Genomic DNA, 20,390 nt, shown 5'->3' with positions numbered 1-20,390 from the left:
GTGTTCCATTGTTTCCTTGCGACAAATATACATTGCCTAAGCGCTGACAACTGAGTGTTTTCTGACGTGACGTCATTAGCGTCAGCCATGTTTTTGGCTCTAACCACGCACAGGTTGTTAACACTGACCTCATTTACAAATTGATCAGTGAAGTGTGAAGTGTAACTCGTGTAGCTTAAGTTATTACTTAGTATAGTGAATAACAGTGTGAAGACCTCTAAGCGATACAAGAACATTTTTCGCAGTAAAAAATTATGTAACATTTAAAGGGAAGTGTGATTACCACTGCAGGTACTAAGTAAGTTTGCATGTAAGAATTTTTATGGAGTTCGAGCACTTTAGGTTTCCACAACACGCGGAACAAAAAGTACCAACCTCTGGTTGTTAAATATGTGCTTTCTTATGTTAAAAATGTCCGAATAAACTTGTGTCTTACGTGGGATGGGTCATTTTATTAGTTTGTTAAGTTGACATATTTGTAGAGGATGATTTCTAAAAATACATAGTCGTCAATAGACGTGGTTCCGCCGAATCATTTGAATTTTAATTATAGTTGGTAATATGTTTTAGTCAGGTTTTATCCCAGCGGAGCTGGAGGTTTTCAGGAACGCAGTTTGTGAAGAATAACAACACCTGCTTTTTAAAATAGTGTACTGTCGACATTAGCGATAATGGTTTACTTTTTTTTTAGACTATTTTTATCTGAGGGGGAGGGGCGGGGAGGCAACAATAAACTTAGAATATGACGTCTTGGTCGTCTTGTCTAGTTTAAATTTACGCGATCAAGCTAATGTTCAGATGTGTATCTAATATACTCAGCAGAGCATGCACCGATCTATCAACTTTATTTTGAAGAAAGGGCTGAAAAGTACGAAAACATCACTAATTAGTTGCCAAAGCAATGAAGTGAATGCGGTTATCGCCGATCTTAATGACGGCTATAGAATGTCCTTTGTTTGAGAATAACAAACCTTAGAGATTGTTTGACGGGTCAGGGATGAGTGATTTTTTACTTTTAGAAAAATAAAATATACATATATATATATATATATATATATATATATATATAGCGAAGAAGCTGAATTTCTTGTCGAGATTTGCCTGAGTATAAAAGGTACAGTACGAAGAAAGTTTTAGAAGATAATTAAAAGTGAAAACATACGGTTTTTTCTTTTTCAATTAATCTTTTCATGCTACAAATGCCAGGCGAATATTAATTACAACAGGAAAATTCAAGCATCGGTTGGGTCGATTTGTCAGCTCCTGTCAGTACCTTTTTAATGGATAGCTGTAGCATAAGTAGTTTTTGTTAGTTTGTGTAATTGGAAAAAAGCTGTCTGCAAACCTTTTTCTTGCTCTCTTAGACAGTTGCTTGTCTCCCTTTCTAAAAACAAAAAAGGTTAAAGAAAAACACAAAAAGAACCGCACTTGTGTATGCCATACGACTGAATGCTTAAAACTACGTCAAACGGAGTGATTGCGTGTTGCCATCGCGTGCGTTATTGTTGTAAGCAACACCGTTACAGCTTGTCAACTGAGCATGAAGAGGAGGTTTTTCAATGGAAAGAGATATTACACCTTTCTATTTCTTTCCTTTTCAATATCTTATCCACACGTCACATCCGGGCTAGTTTACCTCTCGCGCAGTCTCCCGGATGCGACCGTATGTTTTGGGCCCCGTGGCGGGAAGCACAATTGAAAATGTGCATTTTATAAAGAATAACGAAAATAAGCGGCGCGCGGCATGTGTGATGAGTGGCGCTAGGAAACACAACCACGCGGGAGTAGAGACAGTCAAAACAACGCTAGTCGTAGAAAATTCTGCTAAGAATTGAATACTATCGAATGGATTTCAAAGCTCATGACGCTCTTGGGAGATTTCATGTACCTCCCGGCGGTGATTCGCTCGAAGAGACGCGAAACACCTAAAGAAATTTCGTTCATCTTAAGGGGGTAAGTGTTGTTAAGCATTATTTACAGTAATTTCAAACCAAAATGTGCTTCGATAAAGGTCCCGAAAGATCGCTCAAAATACTACGAAAGGAAATTGTAATTACAGAAGGTGACACTTACGGTCGTCAACCTAAAATCGTACTCGAAATTTTCAGTATTTAAATCGAACGGAAATAGTATATTGAATTAGGAAGCGTTGGAGAAACTTCTAGAGTGTTCCGCTTCGAAAGTGTGAGATTTCAAAACCAGGTTGAGATCTGGATATTTTTTCACTCCGTCCGACAACACTTGTAATTTTTCTTTCAAAGTTTGTATAATGAACGAAATATCTCTGTGATGCCTGTTTCGCCAAATGATAACTAACAATCAGGAAATACTAACATCAAAACAGACAGGCTTGACATATAAAATCAATATACCGTTCGAAGACCGTGCATTTATTATCTCCTTTGCCTCACACGTTTGAGAGGAGAGGTGGGATATAATTCTCTTCCGTTGAGAGTGAATTCGCGTGATTTATGTTGCTTAGCAAAGATCTCTATGAGAGAGGCTCCCGGCATGTTTTCTTAAGTGCACTTATGATCCAACATAAAAAGCCTTAGATGAAAATTGGCCCTATTTTTTTATTCGCCTTGCTCTGGTGATCACATTGTATAAGTTACGATAGCTGTGTTTGCTTTTTTGGCCTATTCTGTCCTGTACTGTTTATTTTCTATTGGATATTTCCGAACATTGAGCGTTAGTTAGTTGTATGCCTCAAATCAGTTCTTCGCTTAACTGTCAGTTTAGCGCCGCCTAGAGTCAAATAGTGGAGGAAAAAGTAAGGCCATTTCGATTTTCAATTTACGGTGTTAACGCTCGCATGCTGTTGGCTCCTTTTTAAGAATAATGTGTCGATTGAGTAAAATAACTTGGCATATGGCTTTTCAACAACACAGTGACATAAGTCAAACAGATGCAAAGATAGGAAATGAAATCGTGGCCAGAGTTTGCCTGTAAAATAGACTTAATATGACAGAATATTATAAGACTTACTTTCGCTTTATAATCTCGAGTTTTTGCAATTAAATTCTATTCAGTTGATGCATATATTAGAATTCAACTTTCCCGTTAATAGTTTTTGCATGTCATTATTCTTAGCGGTGGGCAAATACAACGACGAGAATTTTTTCCTTTAGATCTCAGCGGCAGTATATTTCCCCTGTTATCTGCTTCAATTACTGAAGCAAAAGATCACCTCAATATAGAATCGAGAAAATATGAATGAAGGCGTCAGTCTATGATTCTAGGATCGAAAGTAAACTTTTTAGAAATAAAAAACAAATATGGTCAAATCTTTGACGAAATTATTAGAAATTCATTGAAATTATTTGGAACTCTCACGTTGGGATAACTCCTAAACCGAGCCAAAAAGAAGAAAAAAAATTACTTCATTTCGGTCGGAAGCCAGAGTGAAAATTTAAATTGAAGAGTATCTAGATGACATGGCATTCGCTTTTCCACCAATTATATGGAGCAATTACCGGAGATATCTTGTAAAGTGCCCAGTGTACACAATATTAATTAAAAAAAAACTCGGTTGGATATTGAAAATTTAAGCAAGAATTATCTAAGGTTTAGATATTTAACATGTGGTTCCACAAAGTCGCAAAAGCAATGCGATAAAAAACTGATCATCGCGTGCGATTTCATTTATAAAAAAGCTAATTTCCCATTATTCTGTTTCCTCAGCTTGACCCATTCTTTGGATCTTAGGCAATCTATCAATGCGTCAGTTCGAAAAGAGAGCTGTCTTTGTTTCTGTAATAAATTATTAACGATTTTCAAACAAGTTTGTTGCGGTCGTTGCTATACGACTCGCGTAACAAGTTAACAGTCTAATGTTACCATGGCTACACCAACTTGTTTTTCTGTATTCAGCGGAGCCTATAACGATACTTAGTGTTATGAATCGTGCCGCAAATGTATACTAACTCTAAATTCGAACAGGACAACTTTTATGACGACTTCTGCACGCTTTGAACCGGTCGATACAAATTTCCCTACTTAGGTTTTTCTTAAAATGTATAGACTTAATTTTTAATTTGTTTCAAGCTATAAATCGAGCGTTGTAAACTTTAATTTAAAACAGAACCGCATTCTAGAGAACACTTGTGAGATACTGTATACGAACCGAGCATTCTGTCGAGTTCGGCAGCGAATGTTAGGTTCTGATAAAGTTGACCGAGAATGCGATCTTAAATTAGATGGGATTCAGATCTTTTCGATATATTCGTATTTTATTTTTCACGATTTTTCAAACTGCTGTAATATGTTTTCAACATCAGCCTTTATTCAACGACTAAGGTCACTGATAAAAGTTTCTAAAGCTGACCCCCGGCGTTTTGAGCGTTAGCCCTTCGTAGGAGCGAATGACTGTGACACCACAGTTGTTTAGGAACTGACCCCCTCATTCATTTGTCGTATAGAGATAGACGATCTCACCTCAAGTAATTTAGTGTTAACAACTGAGTTGAAAACGTAAATTAGCTACCGTAAAGGATAAAAAAGCTGACGTTTCGAGCGTTAGCCTTTCATCAGACGAAGGGCTAACGCTCGAAACGTCAGCTTTTTTACCCTTCGCGGTGACAAATTTACCTTTTCAACTCAGTTGTTAACACTAAATTACCTGCTATACTCTCCCACCGACGCAGCACCACAGTTTCTTTAGAAACTTACCCCTTTATTCAGATCTCACCTCAACTTGTGATTTAAGAAAACAATGGGCTGTTTCGGCTTTTCTTTCATTCCTTTGAATGTATGTTTTTTTCGTCTGGAAGCTTTGGAAACTGATGAGTTTCATCTGTTTAATCAATTTTGGAAAGTCAGATGTCTGAGCTTACCTCTCTGATGTTTAAAATGAAACTAACAGTCTCTTCATTGAATTACACAGTTGAAATTTCAAGTTAGTTTTGACTCGGCAACTTCTTTGATCTTGGTTTATTTTTGTTCATTATCATTTGTTTTGCACTCCTGAACTGCTGATGGGTATTGCGTGACAATTGTTTACGCAGCAATTTAAAACGATTGCTTTTGACTCTCGCTTTTAGACATTTTTAAAATTTTTAAGCTCAAAATTACCTTTTTCCACCTTATATTCCGCTAATTGGTATCGGGAATTCTCAATTTTAAGGCACTTTGTTGATCACTCTGTGTAAGCTCAATAAGAAAATCGGCAGGGGGAGACCTGGGCAGAGGTGCGCTTTGTAACCACTCGACCACTTAACCCGCGCATAGTCTACTGGGAAATTTGTAACTCGGCTTAATTTTGTTGTTTTGGGAACTTTTGTAAGAGTCAATATCGGAAATTGAGTCAAGATTTTCAGTATTAAGCGTGATCTGAGCGATTGACTTAACGTCAGAAGTTCTAAGGGCCTACATGAAAATAGATAAAGATTAAAAAAAGCAATGAAAGAGTGGATCTGGACGAGATGAGGGACACAATCTCGTTGCAAGCTTTGTTGTCATGGACGTGCTGTGTTCTGCAGCTCCGAACGGAGTGGAATTTTGCATTTCTCGCACAATGCAGAAATGACGAATAGGACCCATCCTCTTGAGATGTGAGTTTAATTATTACGATATGAGTATCTGTGAAGTCAAACCATGACTAAATCTACAGCACTCAATGAAAATTGCTTTAATCGTCGAACACAAAATGATGGAGCTGGGTGAAAATTTGCCGTGATTTTGGCGACCAATTGCTCAACGATTATCTATTAATTGCCTATCAATTAGCAGACAGACAAATTCGCCGACTAAATTATCTTTTTGACCCTTAGTTCTCCGGCTACTACACACTTTGTGTGTACTAGTACACAAAACATTTTTTTAAGACAAGCATGCAAATGAATATATGCGCGTTTTAAGTGCTACATTTATTATAGGTCTTAGTGCATGTAGATTAAGAAGTACGGAAATATTGAAGGATTTGTTATTTCATACTGAGCGTCTTGAAAAGCAGAGATTAATCAAAGATTTCAATATTCGTAAAACAAAGTCTACAAGCTTTCTCCTCTGGATTAAATGTCCATCATACTGTCCTGCTCAAATGGGGTTTACACGTATGTTTGTTGGTATTCTGAAATGGTATAATTTTACGTGCAGTACTGCTGTGCTTTGTGTTACTGTAGACTCTAGTAGACTTGATTTTTATTTTGAAATGACATTTTCAGATTCCAGGATTAATATTAGGACCATTCCATAATTTAGAACTGCTTAAATGGTGAAATTTAAAATATTTCATATCTAGCCCAATGATGGATTTTTGGAGTGAGGAGACTAAATTATTTTAAAGATAGTAATCTGAAAGTTGAGTTTGTGGGAAATGACAAAGAGAGGCTGATTATTTTTGTATGATGAAAAGTGTGTGGAAATAGCTGGCATGCTGTAAGATTTAAAATGATTTTAGGGAGACATTTTTATTCGCAAAATCTCACCAAGGGAACAAAACTAATTGAACTCAACATAAAGGTAAACTTGCTGATAAGATTTTTTCCAAAATGGATTTACTTTGTAAATAAGAGCAAGTAACAATTTTGTTACAGACACTATATAATGTCTGTAACAATAACATTTTTTTCTTTGTTTTCTCTGAAAATAAAACCCTTTTTTTGTAAGCCTTGCACCTTTTTCCATTATTAGGGGCCCAAACTTAAGTGCTGTGAATTATCAAAATCCTGGAAAAACGCCAGAAAAAATAAAGCCTACTTTGTCTTACAGACATTATGTTACAGACATTACATTGCAGATATAACATTATGAAAATTACATTATGGATGTTATGACTGAATGACTTTTATTCTTGTAATTCTTTTGGAAGGAATAAATGCTTCATGCAAACCAATTTTGTTCAAATTTATCACATCCAAGTTTACAGTGCTTTTAAATAGACTCTTATAATGATAACCATAACAACAACTGTACATTAACAGTTGCAACACCATGGTGACATGAGGAGTATACATTTTCAAAAAGTTTATGTCCATTTGTGAAACAAGTTTACTGAAAGACATATCATGTTAATAGTCAGTACCATCTTTTAAAATATCTGAAGATTATAAATTAAAAAATGTTTCAAAAATGTAGTTTAAAACAAACAATACTTCAACTTTCAAAGGTCATTGCAGTGATAATGACTGTCCTCATACTACGGAGGAAATTGCCAATTCATACTGTTCTGTGCAGTGTAACTTTCCAAAATAGTGTCAACTAGCTTATTAAGATTCAATGAATAGTACTTTGACAAGGAGTTCAGTACAATCCAAGTTCAGAAATCAAAGCAATGTTTAAGTACTGCAATCTGCAGTTAGTTTGACTATTTATTTGAAAACATTTTCTTTTTGAAAACAGTTAAACAGCCTCTCAATATATGAAAGACTTGGAACATTGAAAGGTCTAATGTCTTTAGCTCTATAGAGCCATAGAAGACTTTTCTTGTGGACAATATAAAATAAAACTTGGTCTCATACTAGAAATCTAATCTGCACTGTATCTCAGAAAGCAAGAAGCAAACAACAGCAGAAATACTAGTTAGAGCTTGCTCAATAAAATTGAATGGGGAGAAGCATGCTCTATAGGGGATACTCTGCAGAACATAATCACATGTACACACAAACTGTAGTATTAATGTTATGGTTATCAGCACAACCAGAAAAGAGGATTCACTTGTAATTAAGCCTGATTAAGAATACCTCTATCAGTTCTGACAAAATTAATTATCAGAAGTTGATAAATAAACAAAAACATTACCTTATTCTTACTGGTGTAAAAAAAAGTTTTCCAGTATAATGTCTGCAACAAAAATTGTGTAATGTCCGTAACAGCAAGTTTTTACCTCAAGCTCAAAATCTAACCATAGAATAAGGGATATGACTAGATTTTAAAGAGCTATGAACCAGCTTTGTTCTTACTATTATTAAATGATTTTTGTCTGAAAAGTCAATTCACAGGAAAATAGGTGTCAAGTGAATATCATATGTTAATTAAATTGAAGCTCTATTTCTTTCCCAGCACCAAAAATTTAAGATAAAATTTATTGTTTAATGGTTCTGAATTGGTAAGATAATTTAGAAAAAAGTGAATCCAATTGTAGACTTCAAGGCAAAAAGAACTTCAGATAATTTTTGTGGCCAACTGTTTAGCCCAGATTGAAACATGGTGGTTTTGGAAGAAGAGCTTCAATATGTGCTTTTACCGTGGTTTGATTTTCATCTTCCTTTACATTGCTGTATAATAATTATATAGATTTAGCCAAGCCTAAAAGCGGAGCTCGCATTTTTTTTGGGTCGTCCAACTCAGAGCCAAGTGCACTGACCACCAGACTACTGAACAAAGCCGTGGCATTGGCGTGCCCACGGTACATTTGACCTTGCATGTTAAGAGTAGCACCTTGTACGGTCATACAGTTGTACGGTCGTACAGTTGTACAGTCATACAGTCATATATCCAAACTTTTTTGGCTTGATGGGTTACTACTATTTTGTATAATTATGGGGCTATGCTCTGCGAGCTCTGCTATTACCACAATCCCTTTTTATGCTATATTGTTGTGCTTGTAACAGCTGACTACATATAATTATACTTCCTTTACTGACCTTCATGTATGTGATTCATAACAAACCTTTCTTAAATTTTCTTCTATATTCAACATATTCTTTATTTTTATCTCTATTGCTAGCCGTGGATTTTCTCACAGTAGTGTGGATGCTCTCCATCCTCTCCCTGAGAGACCAGAGGAATCCTTGCCTTTGTCCTATTTTGAGAGAATTCACAGCAGCAACTTCACTAACATCACCCCTGACACCAGTGGTCGATCATCACCCACTACTGACAATACTCCAAGTATTGGTAATGGACTTTTTGAGTCAAACACATGGTCGACAAATACAGGGATCCTTACTGGAAGAAGCAGTGTATACTCTTGGGGAAATGAGGATGTGAGTTTGTAATTTACAACTTGTAACGTAGCTAATGTGTTTATTTTGTATTGTATAAAAGCCAGGTCTTTCACAGTTCCTGGAAAAGTGTTTGAGTAATATTTGTTCTGAGACTTTTGAGAACCAAACATGTATAATGTGTATTACTTTATCATCAAGGAGTTTGATAGACAGGCTTCAGCAACAGTGAAACGGATGTTTGATGAAATTGATGGAATGCTGTTTGAAGGAGTGCATTTCAATGGTTAGTGACAATTTTAATTGATACATGTATTCAACATAAACTGTCAAGAATACTGTTTTTAATTACAGATGAGTGTATATCATTGATACACATCTATATTCATTTACTTTTTTCCCACTTGAGATAAAACAGTTAATTTCCATTATAAATGTTACCCTTTTTCTTTGCCACATGCACAGATGATTTTCAGTTGCTACTAAAATGACAAGAGTATTCAAATGGCTAATAAGAAGATCAAACTTAACAAAGTTATTTGTTTAACTTGTGTCAAGGGCAGGTTAAGTTTAAATGTTGTTTGAAGAAAAACTCCCTCTGCTATCAGCATCAGTATGTATTCTGTGCATGTCTCAATCAGAATGCACTGAGGGAACTTATGAAGCATGCAGGAAAATTGAATCTGATCACCCAAAGTTACCAGCTCTGTTATTAATAATCCTTGATGATTTGTTCATGACAGGAAGCCCTCAACTGTTGTCTGAATGTGAAGAATGGTTCAAGCGATTTCCACATCTGCGGTATGTATTTTGTTCATAATTGATTGTTAATATGCTTCCATGTTTCATTTTCCCAGTTAATAAGGGAGGGGAAATGTATGCTTTCGTGCAATTAGCCTTTTATTTTATTTTAATTATTATCAGCAAGTTAAGTTTGAAATGTTTCCTGAAACAATGATTAAATTGGCAGTTTACATGACAACAAAGGATAATAAAAAATATAATAAAAAATACAGCAAAATGCACTGAATTTCCATTAGTAAATCCCATCACTAGAAAATGACTTTCTCTTCTGATGATCAATAATTTGTATGAACTTGTATACAATTTTGTCAGCCTCATTGAATTATTGGTTTAATTAGACCCCTGTATGTAGATCAGTAAACCTGTGAGCTTTTCCACTAACTATCAATTTCTTTTACATGTCAAATATTCCTTAAAGTACATGTATTATGACTTTTATACAATTTGTGAAATTTTCATTAAGTACCCCTATGATAAAAGAATAATGCTCATACTCTCAAGCTTTTGCAAAAATGCACCAAGCTAATTCATTGCACTTTGTTCTTAAAAATAAGTGTTACGGCAGTAGATGGCTATGACAGTGATATCTTTTGTCTGCCATCACCATATTACTTTGAGTTGAGTTGGAAAATGTGGGCAAAGATTAATGCAACATTAAATTACATTTATCAACATGTGAATCCAGCTAGTTAAGAATGCAGCACAGGATTTTTATACTAGTAGGTGTTATTTGTTATCTGCTCACTGCATTCGCCGAGTTTATGTGTGAGAGAGAAAAAGTCGTGAGTCTCTGAGATCACTTTCTAGCTATCTCAACGCAACTTGACTATATCATTACCTGGTAAAGGCAGATTGTTAAAAAGATAAATCATTACACTAAGAATCAGCCTTATTTTTGCACCTCAGGTTAAAAAAGGAAAAAGTGAAATAAAACATGCATGTTAACTTGTAAATGAAATCACATTCAAGCGAGAACAAGAACAACCATTTTATTGATGTAGGTAGGCTTTGAGCCAGTTGAATATCTTGGATGTCTTGTACCTTTCTCAAGCTGTAACATGCTATAGTCAATGAGTGGTTTTCTTTGCTTCTTACATAGTATGACACTTTATTTGAGGGGTCTCCTTCATTTCTCTGCAGAATCTGTGGTTATCAATTGCTCAATCCCAAGGATGATGGTACTCAATTGATTCCATTTCCAGCTGGGGAGCCAAGGATAGACAACCAGCGACCACAGACATCTTTTCTTGAAGATGTGGAGGAATTTGGTGCTTTTGATTCACAAGGGTAACTTTGATTTGACATATATACACATAGTTACATAATAATTTGCACCACAAACTAGAAAAGAGGTGTTTGGTTCCATGGCATAAAATGAACAGGTCTGTTCCTTTTTAGGAGGTTTGCCTAGGGCAGGAGAATAACATGTATTTTTGTTATACGTATATATGGGTTCAGTCTTATCTGAGTCTTCTTTAATTAGAAAGTAATTTAAAAGTAGATCATTATTCTTTTACTGCTAGTTTATGCATTCAAGGATTTCATCTTGACCCATTGCCAGAGCCTTCAGAGTCTTACATGAATGGTAAGCACAATTGTATTTCAATAATTTGTTGTACTCTATTAAGTAACTCTAATAGATTGCAAAAATATTAGAAATGATGGGTACAGTGAACATGTGTACATATGGAAGTCCAGCAGGGCAAATTATATGTACATGACACATAATATTATATAGAATGATATATCAAAAGTGGATTTAGCTGTATTATAGGGTACATTTTACAATTTTCTGCAGTACATTGTATACAACAATTTTGTATACAATGTACTGCAGAAAATTATACAGGTATTAATGTATTAATGTAATGTATTTGGTGTAGCACTGCTATATTTTTAGATTTACCTCAATTATAACCTTTTAAGATGCTCTGCATGTATATGTGTTGCTACTAAGGGACAGTATTAGTGGTCGTTAACTACATGTGAATTGCTGTTTGTTATTTTGAGCAGACTGGATGCACTTTTGGATTACTTTTAGATTTTGTAATTTGTGTTACATGCAGAGATTTTTTGCAATTTGTGACCAGTAGTATAAAATGGCAGCAGGTTGTACATGTGATATCTGAAGTCCTCTCAACCATGTGCATGTACTGTCATTTTAAACTTGTAGTTGTCTGTTGTGGCTCAATGTCATTAAGATCAAGATAATTATTTCTACCAAAGGATTGTCTTTTCCTTTTGTCTGGTATTCATTAGAATCTTAATCTGAGAAATTAAGATTATAAAGAAATTGAAGCAAACAAACATAGACATCTACATGTAAATAAAGGCCCACGAAATCTGCAAGCTGTATGCATTTTTTAATATTGACAGTAATGTACATTGTAATATATACAACAGTTGGTAATTAATTCTCCAAAAACATGGTTCTTTTATTTATTGCATAGAAAGTTCACCTAACCAAGTACACATCCACATAATGTATACATTGTGCATGCTCAGCATACCATATAAGGCAAAGGTGATATGATACATTATGCCTCTGGTTATTCTTACAGCTGATGAAATGAATGGCTTCTATTCAGAGTTTGAAGAAGAGATCCTGGCAGAAGATGGTGAAGTAGAAGAATATTTTGGTTATGACCAACCTGCTATGTAAGTTTCAAGAAGTGTTTACAACATGGTTATTGACAATAATCATAGATGGCAAAGCTTGCAAGTCATGTACATGTACATGCTGACATTATATTTCCTGTCATAGCAAGCAAATAAATGTTATGATGCATAAGACTTGAAAGGGTAAACTCTGTTAATTTGCTGCACCAAATGAAACTCTTACAACTACAGGAGTGATGATATACAGTAAAATATTTGATGCTCGGTAGTCAAATTGCTATAAAGTAAAGATTTACCCTTAATATACATTTTATACTTTTCTTACCCTTTGTTTTTTTGTTTCATTTTTGACAGTAGTCTGAAACTTATTGGTTATTTTAATTATATGTACTTATTTTGCACTGTAGAGAGGAAGAGGGAACAGAAGCCAGAACTGGTATGAGGTATCGCCGTCAGCAGCGACGAGGTTACCCCCCTGTGACCCCCAATGCTTGTGCTAAGGATACTGTTGTCAGCCAGATGTTTGACCAAGTTTGGGGAGAGGTGAGCTGACATTCCCCATCATGATTTAGAGTCAAATCAGAACACTTGAACACAATTTGTACGTATAAGATCTGTATATTTCTTGGAAGTAACCCAATAAATATTTTGGCATCTTCATAAGAATTGAAATGCAGTAGTTACAGGTTTTTAAAAGCAAGGTTGGATAATTTAAAAGCTCATTAAAAATGAAAGCTTAGTACAAATTATTACCAGCCATGATTCAAACATCCTGGCCCTTCACTTTCCTTAAGTTTTATTGTCATGTACACCATAAGTCTTATTTTTTTGAATTCAGGTAATGTTCTTTTGAAACTCACATGTTCTTCAGCAGAAGACTGCCCTCAATAATTAATCACAGTTTTTTATTGAATTATGTCAATGTTGATTTCATTACTGTTTTAGGTGGTTTTATGGCTGAGAAGTTTGTTAAGTCTCTACTCGCAGAAAGTGCTAAGAGGTATGGTATATTAAGTGTTAAATAATGTAGTTTGTTTTATTCACCTATAGCACCTCTGCTCGGTAGTGTATCATTGTAAGTTTTTGTTTTATAAAGCTTGTGAAACTGTTTTTAAATTTTAGCTGTTTAGCTTTAAGCAAATGTTAACAACAAATCTAAATTACAGTTTAGAGTTACAACAGAATTGAGATTGGGAAACAAATACTGCAGACCTACATGTAAATGCATATAGGGGTACATGTAAGAAGCATGCTCTCATTGGTTCATGAAAGTATGTCATGCTTTCTGTATTCAAGAATTGTTTTTGATAAATCTTTTATCATTGTGTTTTTGTATTTCTGTCTGAGGTGTCCACACTAAATCACTGGGCCTTTTTTATGCACCTTTACAGACAAACCACAGTTTCTTGCTGATGTGGTGGTTTCTTCTGATCGTGCCATTGAGAGCCCACTTCGGCCATTTTCCCAAAGCGTTATGTCAAGGAATCACTTTTCCTCCCAGGTGAGCGGGAGTGAATCCCTCATTGTACTTCAATGGTTGTATGGCCTTTTTCTAACTCTTTGTGCTTTATTCCTTGTACTTTTTATTGTACTTCTTAACATCACATACATGTATTGATTCTCCTTATGAACATGTTTTTTTCTGCAGTCAAGACTAAAGACATTTTCAAGTTTCAATCCCCCACCCGATCAAAGTAGTTTAATTCATGCAATGAAGGTGCGACCAATGCCTTTAAATCCAAGGGCTCCTTCTGCAAGCACCTCTCAGTAAGTAATGAGTGATACACGTATATGTACGTATTTGTCCATAGCAAGGAAATTCTGTGTGTATACTGCATGGTGATTTAAGGAAGAGATAGCTTACACGTCACAGGCAGTTTGAATTTGATGTTTTCAACATGTACAATGTAGTAGCTTCTGTTGTAACTTACAGGATCACTATTTAAAGAAAATTGCTCTTCTTTTTACTCTTAAAGTGAATCTCTGTTCCATTTTTGCAGCGCCCTTGACAGCAGAGAAGGGACCCCCTTTAATCCGGTTTGTCTGATATTCGGTCTTTACTTTTTAATTCTTGTTGGCCAAATGGTAAAACTGTGCTTGTTGATTTTTTTTCTTGGAGGTATGAAAGTAAAATGTATTTATATACATAAATGTGGTATGTTTCTGGTAGCTAGTATAAAATCGATGCTGAAAACGTATGATTTCCTGCCATGCAATCCTCTAACCTACAGTATATGTACATAGTCATTCAGGCAGCGTTTTAGTCGTGTGACATTGCAAATACACATGATATTAATTGTCGGGAAATCAATTAAAGGTTGCTTTTATCATTCAAAGGGCCGGCCAGGGTCCAGCAGCACAGTGATTTCACGTTCTACACGGATCAGTCAGCACAGTTCAGATCCATTCATGCACAAGATGATGCCATTTAAGAGAAATAGGTTTGTCTGATAAAATCATTGCATGTTCGTTTGTACAGTCGTACTCCGGCTCATTCAGCTGTAGCTGTACAAGGTCAAGTTTAAAATGAAGGCATTCTTCGTTAGGCGATTCATGTTTTCTTATCTCAAAGATGGGGCTCGAAAAGTCAGAGGTGTGGAAGTAGGAGGTTGAGAGGTGGAATTAGAATGCCTACTCATAGAAAATAAACGAACAAATCAAAAATCAAGAAAGACAAATTTTAGTTGAATTAACAGAAACCTTCCAAAAATCAACGGATTATAAAGTAGGGTTTCTTCTCTGTTCAATTGCGTGAAGATCACATAAACGACTGAATTGAAGTGGCAGAACTGATGTGTTCCTAGTGTTCCTAATTGTACTCAACAAAGACACAGTTATAGGAAGAACTTCAGAGGAAAATGTTCATATGTTTACTTCTTTTATGACACAGTTTGGGATTTAAAGACTTTTCAGCACGGATTGTTGTTTCTCTTGTTTGCAAACTTTTCCATAAGTATAAAATTGTTTTTCCTTTCAGGAACTTACCAAGTATACTACGCTTGACCCATCCGGACAGCAGTAAACCTAAAACACCCAGCGTCCAGGTACGTACCCACAAATGCATGTGAGACAATACATGAAATAAGTACCGCAATGATGCCTGAGAGAACCGCACATGTATTGTTCCGTCTTAATAGTGAATTGCGCGCCCCCCCCCCCCCCTTCTCCTCGTTCTAATGAACCTACTCCTAAAACCCTTCTCGATATCAATCAATGCATTAGTTAAACTTGAAACAAAGAATGAATAAATACTTGCAAATGAATACAAAACAAACAAGGAAATAAATAAATTCCATTAAGTAATTAATAGATCGATGACATTTGATACACACAAAGTGTGTTTATTAAAAAAATATATATTGATTACGGTTATTTTGAGATATGTTCTGTACACTATAGATTATATTTCTTTAAGGAGGGTTTTGAGCAAACGATGTCTACTATTTCTGACCCTTTCATGTTAAAAATTAACACTTGAACTTTAGCTCAGGTTATCCTTGTCCATTTTATATCCGTTATTGATGTTGTTTTGGCTTGTTAGATGATGTTAATTTTCTATTGATGTTTTTGTTCCTTTTAGGATGATGTCATGGGCGGTATCGTGCAAGGAAGGAAATTGTAAGTTTGTTTGTATGCGAGGTTTTTTCTTTTCTTAAGAATTATAACGTTTGATCTCATGAATCGGCCCTAAGAAAGAGGCTCGAATATCGAACTCATACTGTCCTTTTTTTCAGATTTCCAGAGAAAGAAAGACTGTCATCTCCGCCTCAAGCCACGAATTCAAATTCTCCTGCGCCTTACATGTAAGTGGGCGGATGATTAGTTTGCAAGCTGTTGATGAGACTTTCTTTACACATTAAAATGATATTAACTGCGCCGATGTACACCGTCTACGGTCATGAGTCACAAGAAGATAAAGCAAAAGAAATTATTGTAATTTCTCATAAAAAAGGCCTTCAGGTATAGCATCAGATACGTCCCACACCTTTGGCATTTGGAGTGTTATCGCTGAGAGGTGTATCCGTAAGAGTGTTACATTGTACTGATGATAAAGAACTAGTTTCTACTCAACGAGAACGCGTGACCACACACCAATTGTCACGAAATATACGAAAAAGTTTAACTAATTTTTTTTTCTTTAGGGGAAGAAACTTCGTTCTCCCTCCGATAGATGGTTTTAGTAGCAGAGAGACGCCTGTTCAACATAACGGAGGAAGAAATAGCGCGGTAAGTAATTTATTTCTATGTTATTTTATCGCATTTTCCAAGTGAATGTGACATCATGTAGGGACTTCCTAAGTAGTGGATCGTTTTCTTTCAGAAACAAGTTTCGTTCCGCCAGTCACGTGCATCAAGTGCCGCAACAGATGATTCTAGGTAATACATCAGTATCTGAGAGAATAATTGTTACATGTAGTGGATGCAGAGCTCGTCTGTTTTCCTCGTGATAATCGATCTTTTTGTGACAGCTCTGCATCATTTTTTGCGTCTTGCTACTCTAGTCACATTTCCCAAGGTGAACTAATTTATCTTCTAAAGGAGTAATTTGTCCTTACAGTTCTTTTCCACTTTTCAAGGCAATCTTTTAAAGACAGAGCAAGGAATGTTACAGAGTCGTCAAGGCCAAATACATCAATAGCAACACATTCATTGAGAGTAAGTTTGATTGAGATGTTAGCTTGAGGCTGTAAACAATTCTCAATTAATAATCAATAATACAACCTGCAGTAGCCTTCCTCAAGGGAAACTGTAATCAGCAATTAATGTGGTTTCAGCCAGTGTATAAGTTAGTAGTGGAACCGTCATGTTCATCTTTTCCTTTTCTTGCTACAGAATGACACACCGCATCGACGCTTATCTACCCCCAGTGGGACTCATTTAATGCAAGGAATGTACTCTCGAGGTCAAATGAGACACGCACACAGCCCCCTGACGGGAATCACTGGTGTGAGCATGCCAATAGGCACTCACCCTGCTACTGAAGCAAATGCGTCGGCGCTTACGTCATCTAGTAGTCACCAATATGATGGGCGAGAAATTTCCCCCGTCAGTGACGAGGAGTACGAAGGCTTTAAGAGTGAGTTCATTGTTTTATCTTTTATAAGCTCCCGCAGGCGTATTTTCCCTTAACTATCACATACAGTTTGTTGCTTTGGTTCCTTTTTCCTGCTTTTGGATAGGGAAACCATCAGATTTAATCAGTTCGTTGGATTTTAAACCACTCTGTTACCAGGAGATTGTGCTCCAAGACACTGGAAATTGATCAGATTCTTGCTGAAAACCATGTTATGAGAAGTATCAGTTAATAACGATAAATAATTTCAGAAATTTTCTTCCTTAACCGAAAACTCGACTAAGGTGCTAAACATAAGAAGCACCAATTAAGATTTTGCAGTTGGCATTTCTAATACACTCTTTTCTCGTTATTTCAGGTCCTGGCCCTTCAAGTCAACATTCTCATAGACGGAGCAAATTAGTGTCTTCCATTAGGTAGTATTTAATCAAATATTTTACTTTCAGAGCGGTGCGGCGATCACTGCCATTATTAACTGTTTAAATTAACTGTTAAAATTTTTTTAAGATGTAAAGATCTTTGATCGTAATTTATTTTGTACTGTATCAGTTGTTACATACCTGTACCAATATTTCTAAATTTGTAAATCAATAGACAGAGGAGAAACGGCTACTGCATAGATTTTTATGTCAGCACATTCATGGACTACATTACAAACCAATTGAGTGGTTCTGCATCCTTCAGTGTGCCACTTTATCGGTTTTAATGAGGAAACATGTATCATAACCAGCACACTTTCGTGAATATGCTCGTAAGGTTACGAAAAAATCGCTGAAGCACTCGAGAGTACTTCATCAGGTAACCTGTTTTCTTTTGGTGACCTAGGCTGGGACAGTCAGATATGACATCCCAAAGGTCAGCAACTATACTTTTGGAGCTTATGACCGGGTTACAAGGCTTGGAATATCCTTAACACCATAATTCTTTTGTTGTTCTCTCTAATGATCAGACATTTTAAATGAGGGATACTTACCAAACAAGGGTTTTTTCCCTAAAAATTATTCAGTCACCTTTTGTTGCTTATTTTAAATCTGGGAGGCTGTTACAAACCTCACCATAAAGCACCTAACATCCCACGATATATTTGAAACTCGCCCTATTGAGAATTAGCCAAAGCATAAGTTTCCTCTATTTACCTGCCTTGCTCATACTGTATATATCCTCGGGGCATGCAGGGTGCTAATATTTATAGAAGAATGTATTAAGTATTTAATGTTTTCATTTCATAAAGTACAATTTGAGATAAAGTTGACCCGAAGATCATCAGGCCGAAGAGAGCAGTATCCAGACAGGTGTCGGCTCTAGTTACTGCTCAGACATGTCCAATGTTTCAGTGGCATATATTTTTATATTTTTCATGTAAATTTATAAAAGGCGACAATGGATTTATATATTATTATCAGTTAAGAGCGTCGCTGTAAATGGTCAATGCCTCATCGTTGACCTTTGAATTTAATGCAATTTGTCGTAAAAATAATTAATCGAAAGGGATCATAATGTGTCTTCTTTTATATCGTGACGAAAGAAATTTAGCGTCAAAACCTCGTTTGCATATTCTCCACGTTATACTTCAGGCGGTCCGTATGTTACTCTTTCGTTTTGTTTAATCAGTTTACTAAATATTAACTCTGGTTGGCGAAGTTCATTTTATAGTTGTAGGTGCTGAAAACGTGGATGGAATAAACTTTAACTGGACGCCAACGTTTCATTAGACGTCAAACGTAGTTAAATGCATGCTTCGCAGACTTTTTAATTTCTCCAGAAACGGGATTGTTCTGACCATTGGGGCATTTCACGATAGACGAGAAGAAAGTTATTGGTAACACTGATATATTAGCGGGTTTAACGGAAATAGAACCATAATAACTGTAGGGAATATCAATAATTGTTTAAAAAAATTAATTGAAGATAGATGATTTTTAGTTCCTCCAGTTAGTTCATTGGGCATGTTTTTTAATGATAAATGAACACATTAATTTATTTTAACTTATATTTGTGCTTTGTAGCCCAACGACTATTGCTGGAGATCTATTTATTTGCAGTGTACGAAACTGCACGTTTCTTTGTTATAAAAAGAAACTTCGCATTTTCACATCACCCATGAAATGCAACTAATTGTGGCTTGTAATCGAGGTTACCATTAGAAAACGCTAGTAAAATACGTTGTTCTCAGTCGCGTGATAGTCACGTGACCGTAGTCTCTTAGTTAACCTTGATTTCAAGCTCATGCGGGTGAGGTAAAAAATACCGCTTCATTTGATTTAAATTGACATGTACGCCTTAAGAAACGAAATAAATTCGTTAACTTCCGAGAATGTGCTATTGTTGTTTGTATTCTAAATGTGCAAATGTTCTTGGTTTACGTATCATTTGTTCCTCATTATTTACAAAAACAACCTGTTTATGTGTCGCCCCGTTAATGCAATTAGCTCATAGTTACCTTCAGGCTCCAATCAATATTGTTTTGGCAAACGGTTGATTTCTTTTATGAAATACTTGAGCTCTTTTTGGGAAACCGAACTGCTTCTATCTTGCATCATTCACTCATTCACAAGTTTTGTCGTTTCACCGATATGTTTATCCTTTAGAAATATACTACAGGCTATGAAAACTACCAAGAGCATAAGGCACTTTTAAAGTTATAATAACGAATTTCAGATCATTTGTCAGGACAATAGTCATTTTAAAATTTGATTGTTTGTTCGTTCTTTTGTCGTAAAGACTTCTTGTCTGCAATTGGCATATTTTAAGCGAGAGTTTAATTGGTACCGGCCGAAACAAAAGCACACTCCCGAGAGAGAGCAAGAAACAGAAGAAATTGGCACCGTACTTCCTCAGTCCATCATGACAACAATAGATGATTATGCTTTTTCCGAGATAGCAAGCTCGTAAGGCGGTTAGGGAAAAAATGTACTTTATTTTCTATGGGTTTTTATATTTTATTGTATGTGTCTATTCATTTTAGTGAAGTGAGAGTTTGTGAGTGGGGATGTCTACACCACAGCTGA

General features: G+C 35.7%; 1 protein-coding gene across 3 annotated transcripts; it reads left to right on the top strand.

Moving 5' to 3' along the window:
* Positions 1-1,672: 1,672 nt before the first annotated feature.
* On the top strand, positions 1,673-19,697 carry LOC113674754 (protein FAM149B1). Of its 3 annotated transcripts, none has more exons than XM_089197652.1 (22): positions 1,673-1,953; positions 8,669-8,927; positions 9,087-9,171; positions 9,629-9,686; positions 10,830-10,976; positions 11,213-11,274; positions 12,251-12,347; positions 12,716-12,851; positions 13,254-13,308; positions 13,700-13,809; positions 13,957-14,075; positions 14,309-14,345; positions 14,646-14,749; positions 15,286-15,352; positions 15,889-15,926; positions 16,043-16,111; positions 16,451-16,535; positions 16,630-16,685; positions 16,886-16,964; positions 17,142-17,385; positions 17,741-17,798; positions 18,208-19,697. In XM_089197652.1, the coding sequence occupies exons 1-22, from the start codon at positions 1,862-1,864 to the stop codon at positions 18,293-18,295; spliced, it is 2,145 nt and encodes a 714-aa protein (XP_089053778.1). In that variant the 5' UTR covers positions 1,673-1,861; the 3' UTR covers positions 18,296-19,697. The 3 variants fall into 3 exon arrangements, with proteins under 3 accessions (XP_089053778.1, XP_027047050.2, XP_089053779.1); XM_089197653.1 differs by lacking the exon at positions 1,673-1,953 and adding an exon at positions 5,230-5,552; XM_027191249.2 differs by lacking the exon at positions 18,208-19,697 and having other exon boundaries at positions 17,741-17,991.
* The last annotated feature ends 693 nt before the right edge of the window (positions 19,698-20,390 follow it).

This window comes from Pocillopora damicornis, chromosome 2, assembly GCF_964200805.1.
Source record: "Pocillopora damicornis chromosome 2, jaPocDami1.2, whole genome shotgun sequence".
NCBI lineage: Eukaryota > Metazoa > Cnidaria > Anthozoa > Scleractinia > Pocilloporidae > Pocillopora > Pocillopora damicornis.
The sequence above is the reverse complement of the archived record's forward strand: the minus strand, read 5'-3'. Positions and strand labels throughout refer to the sequence as shown.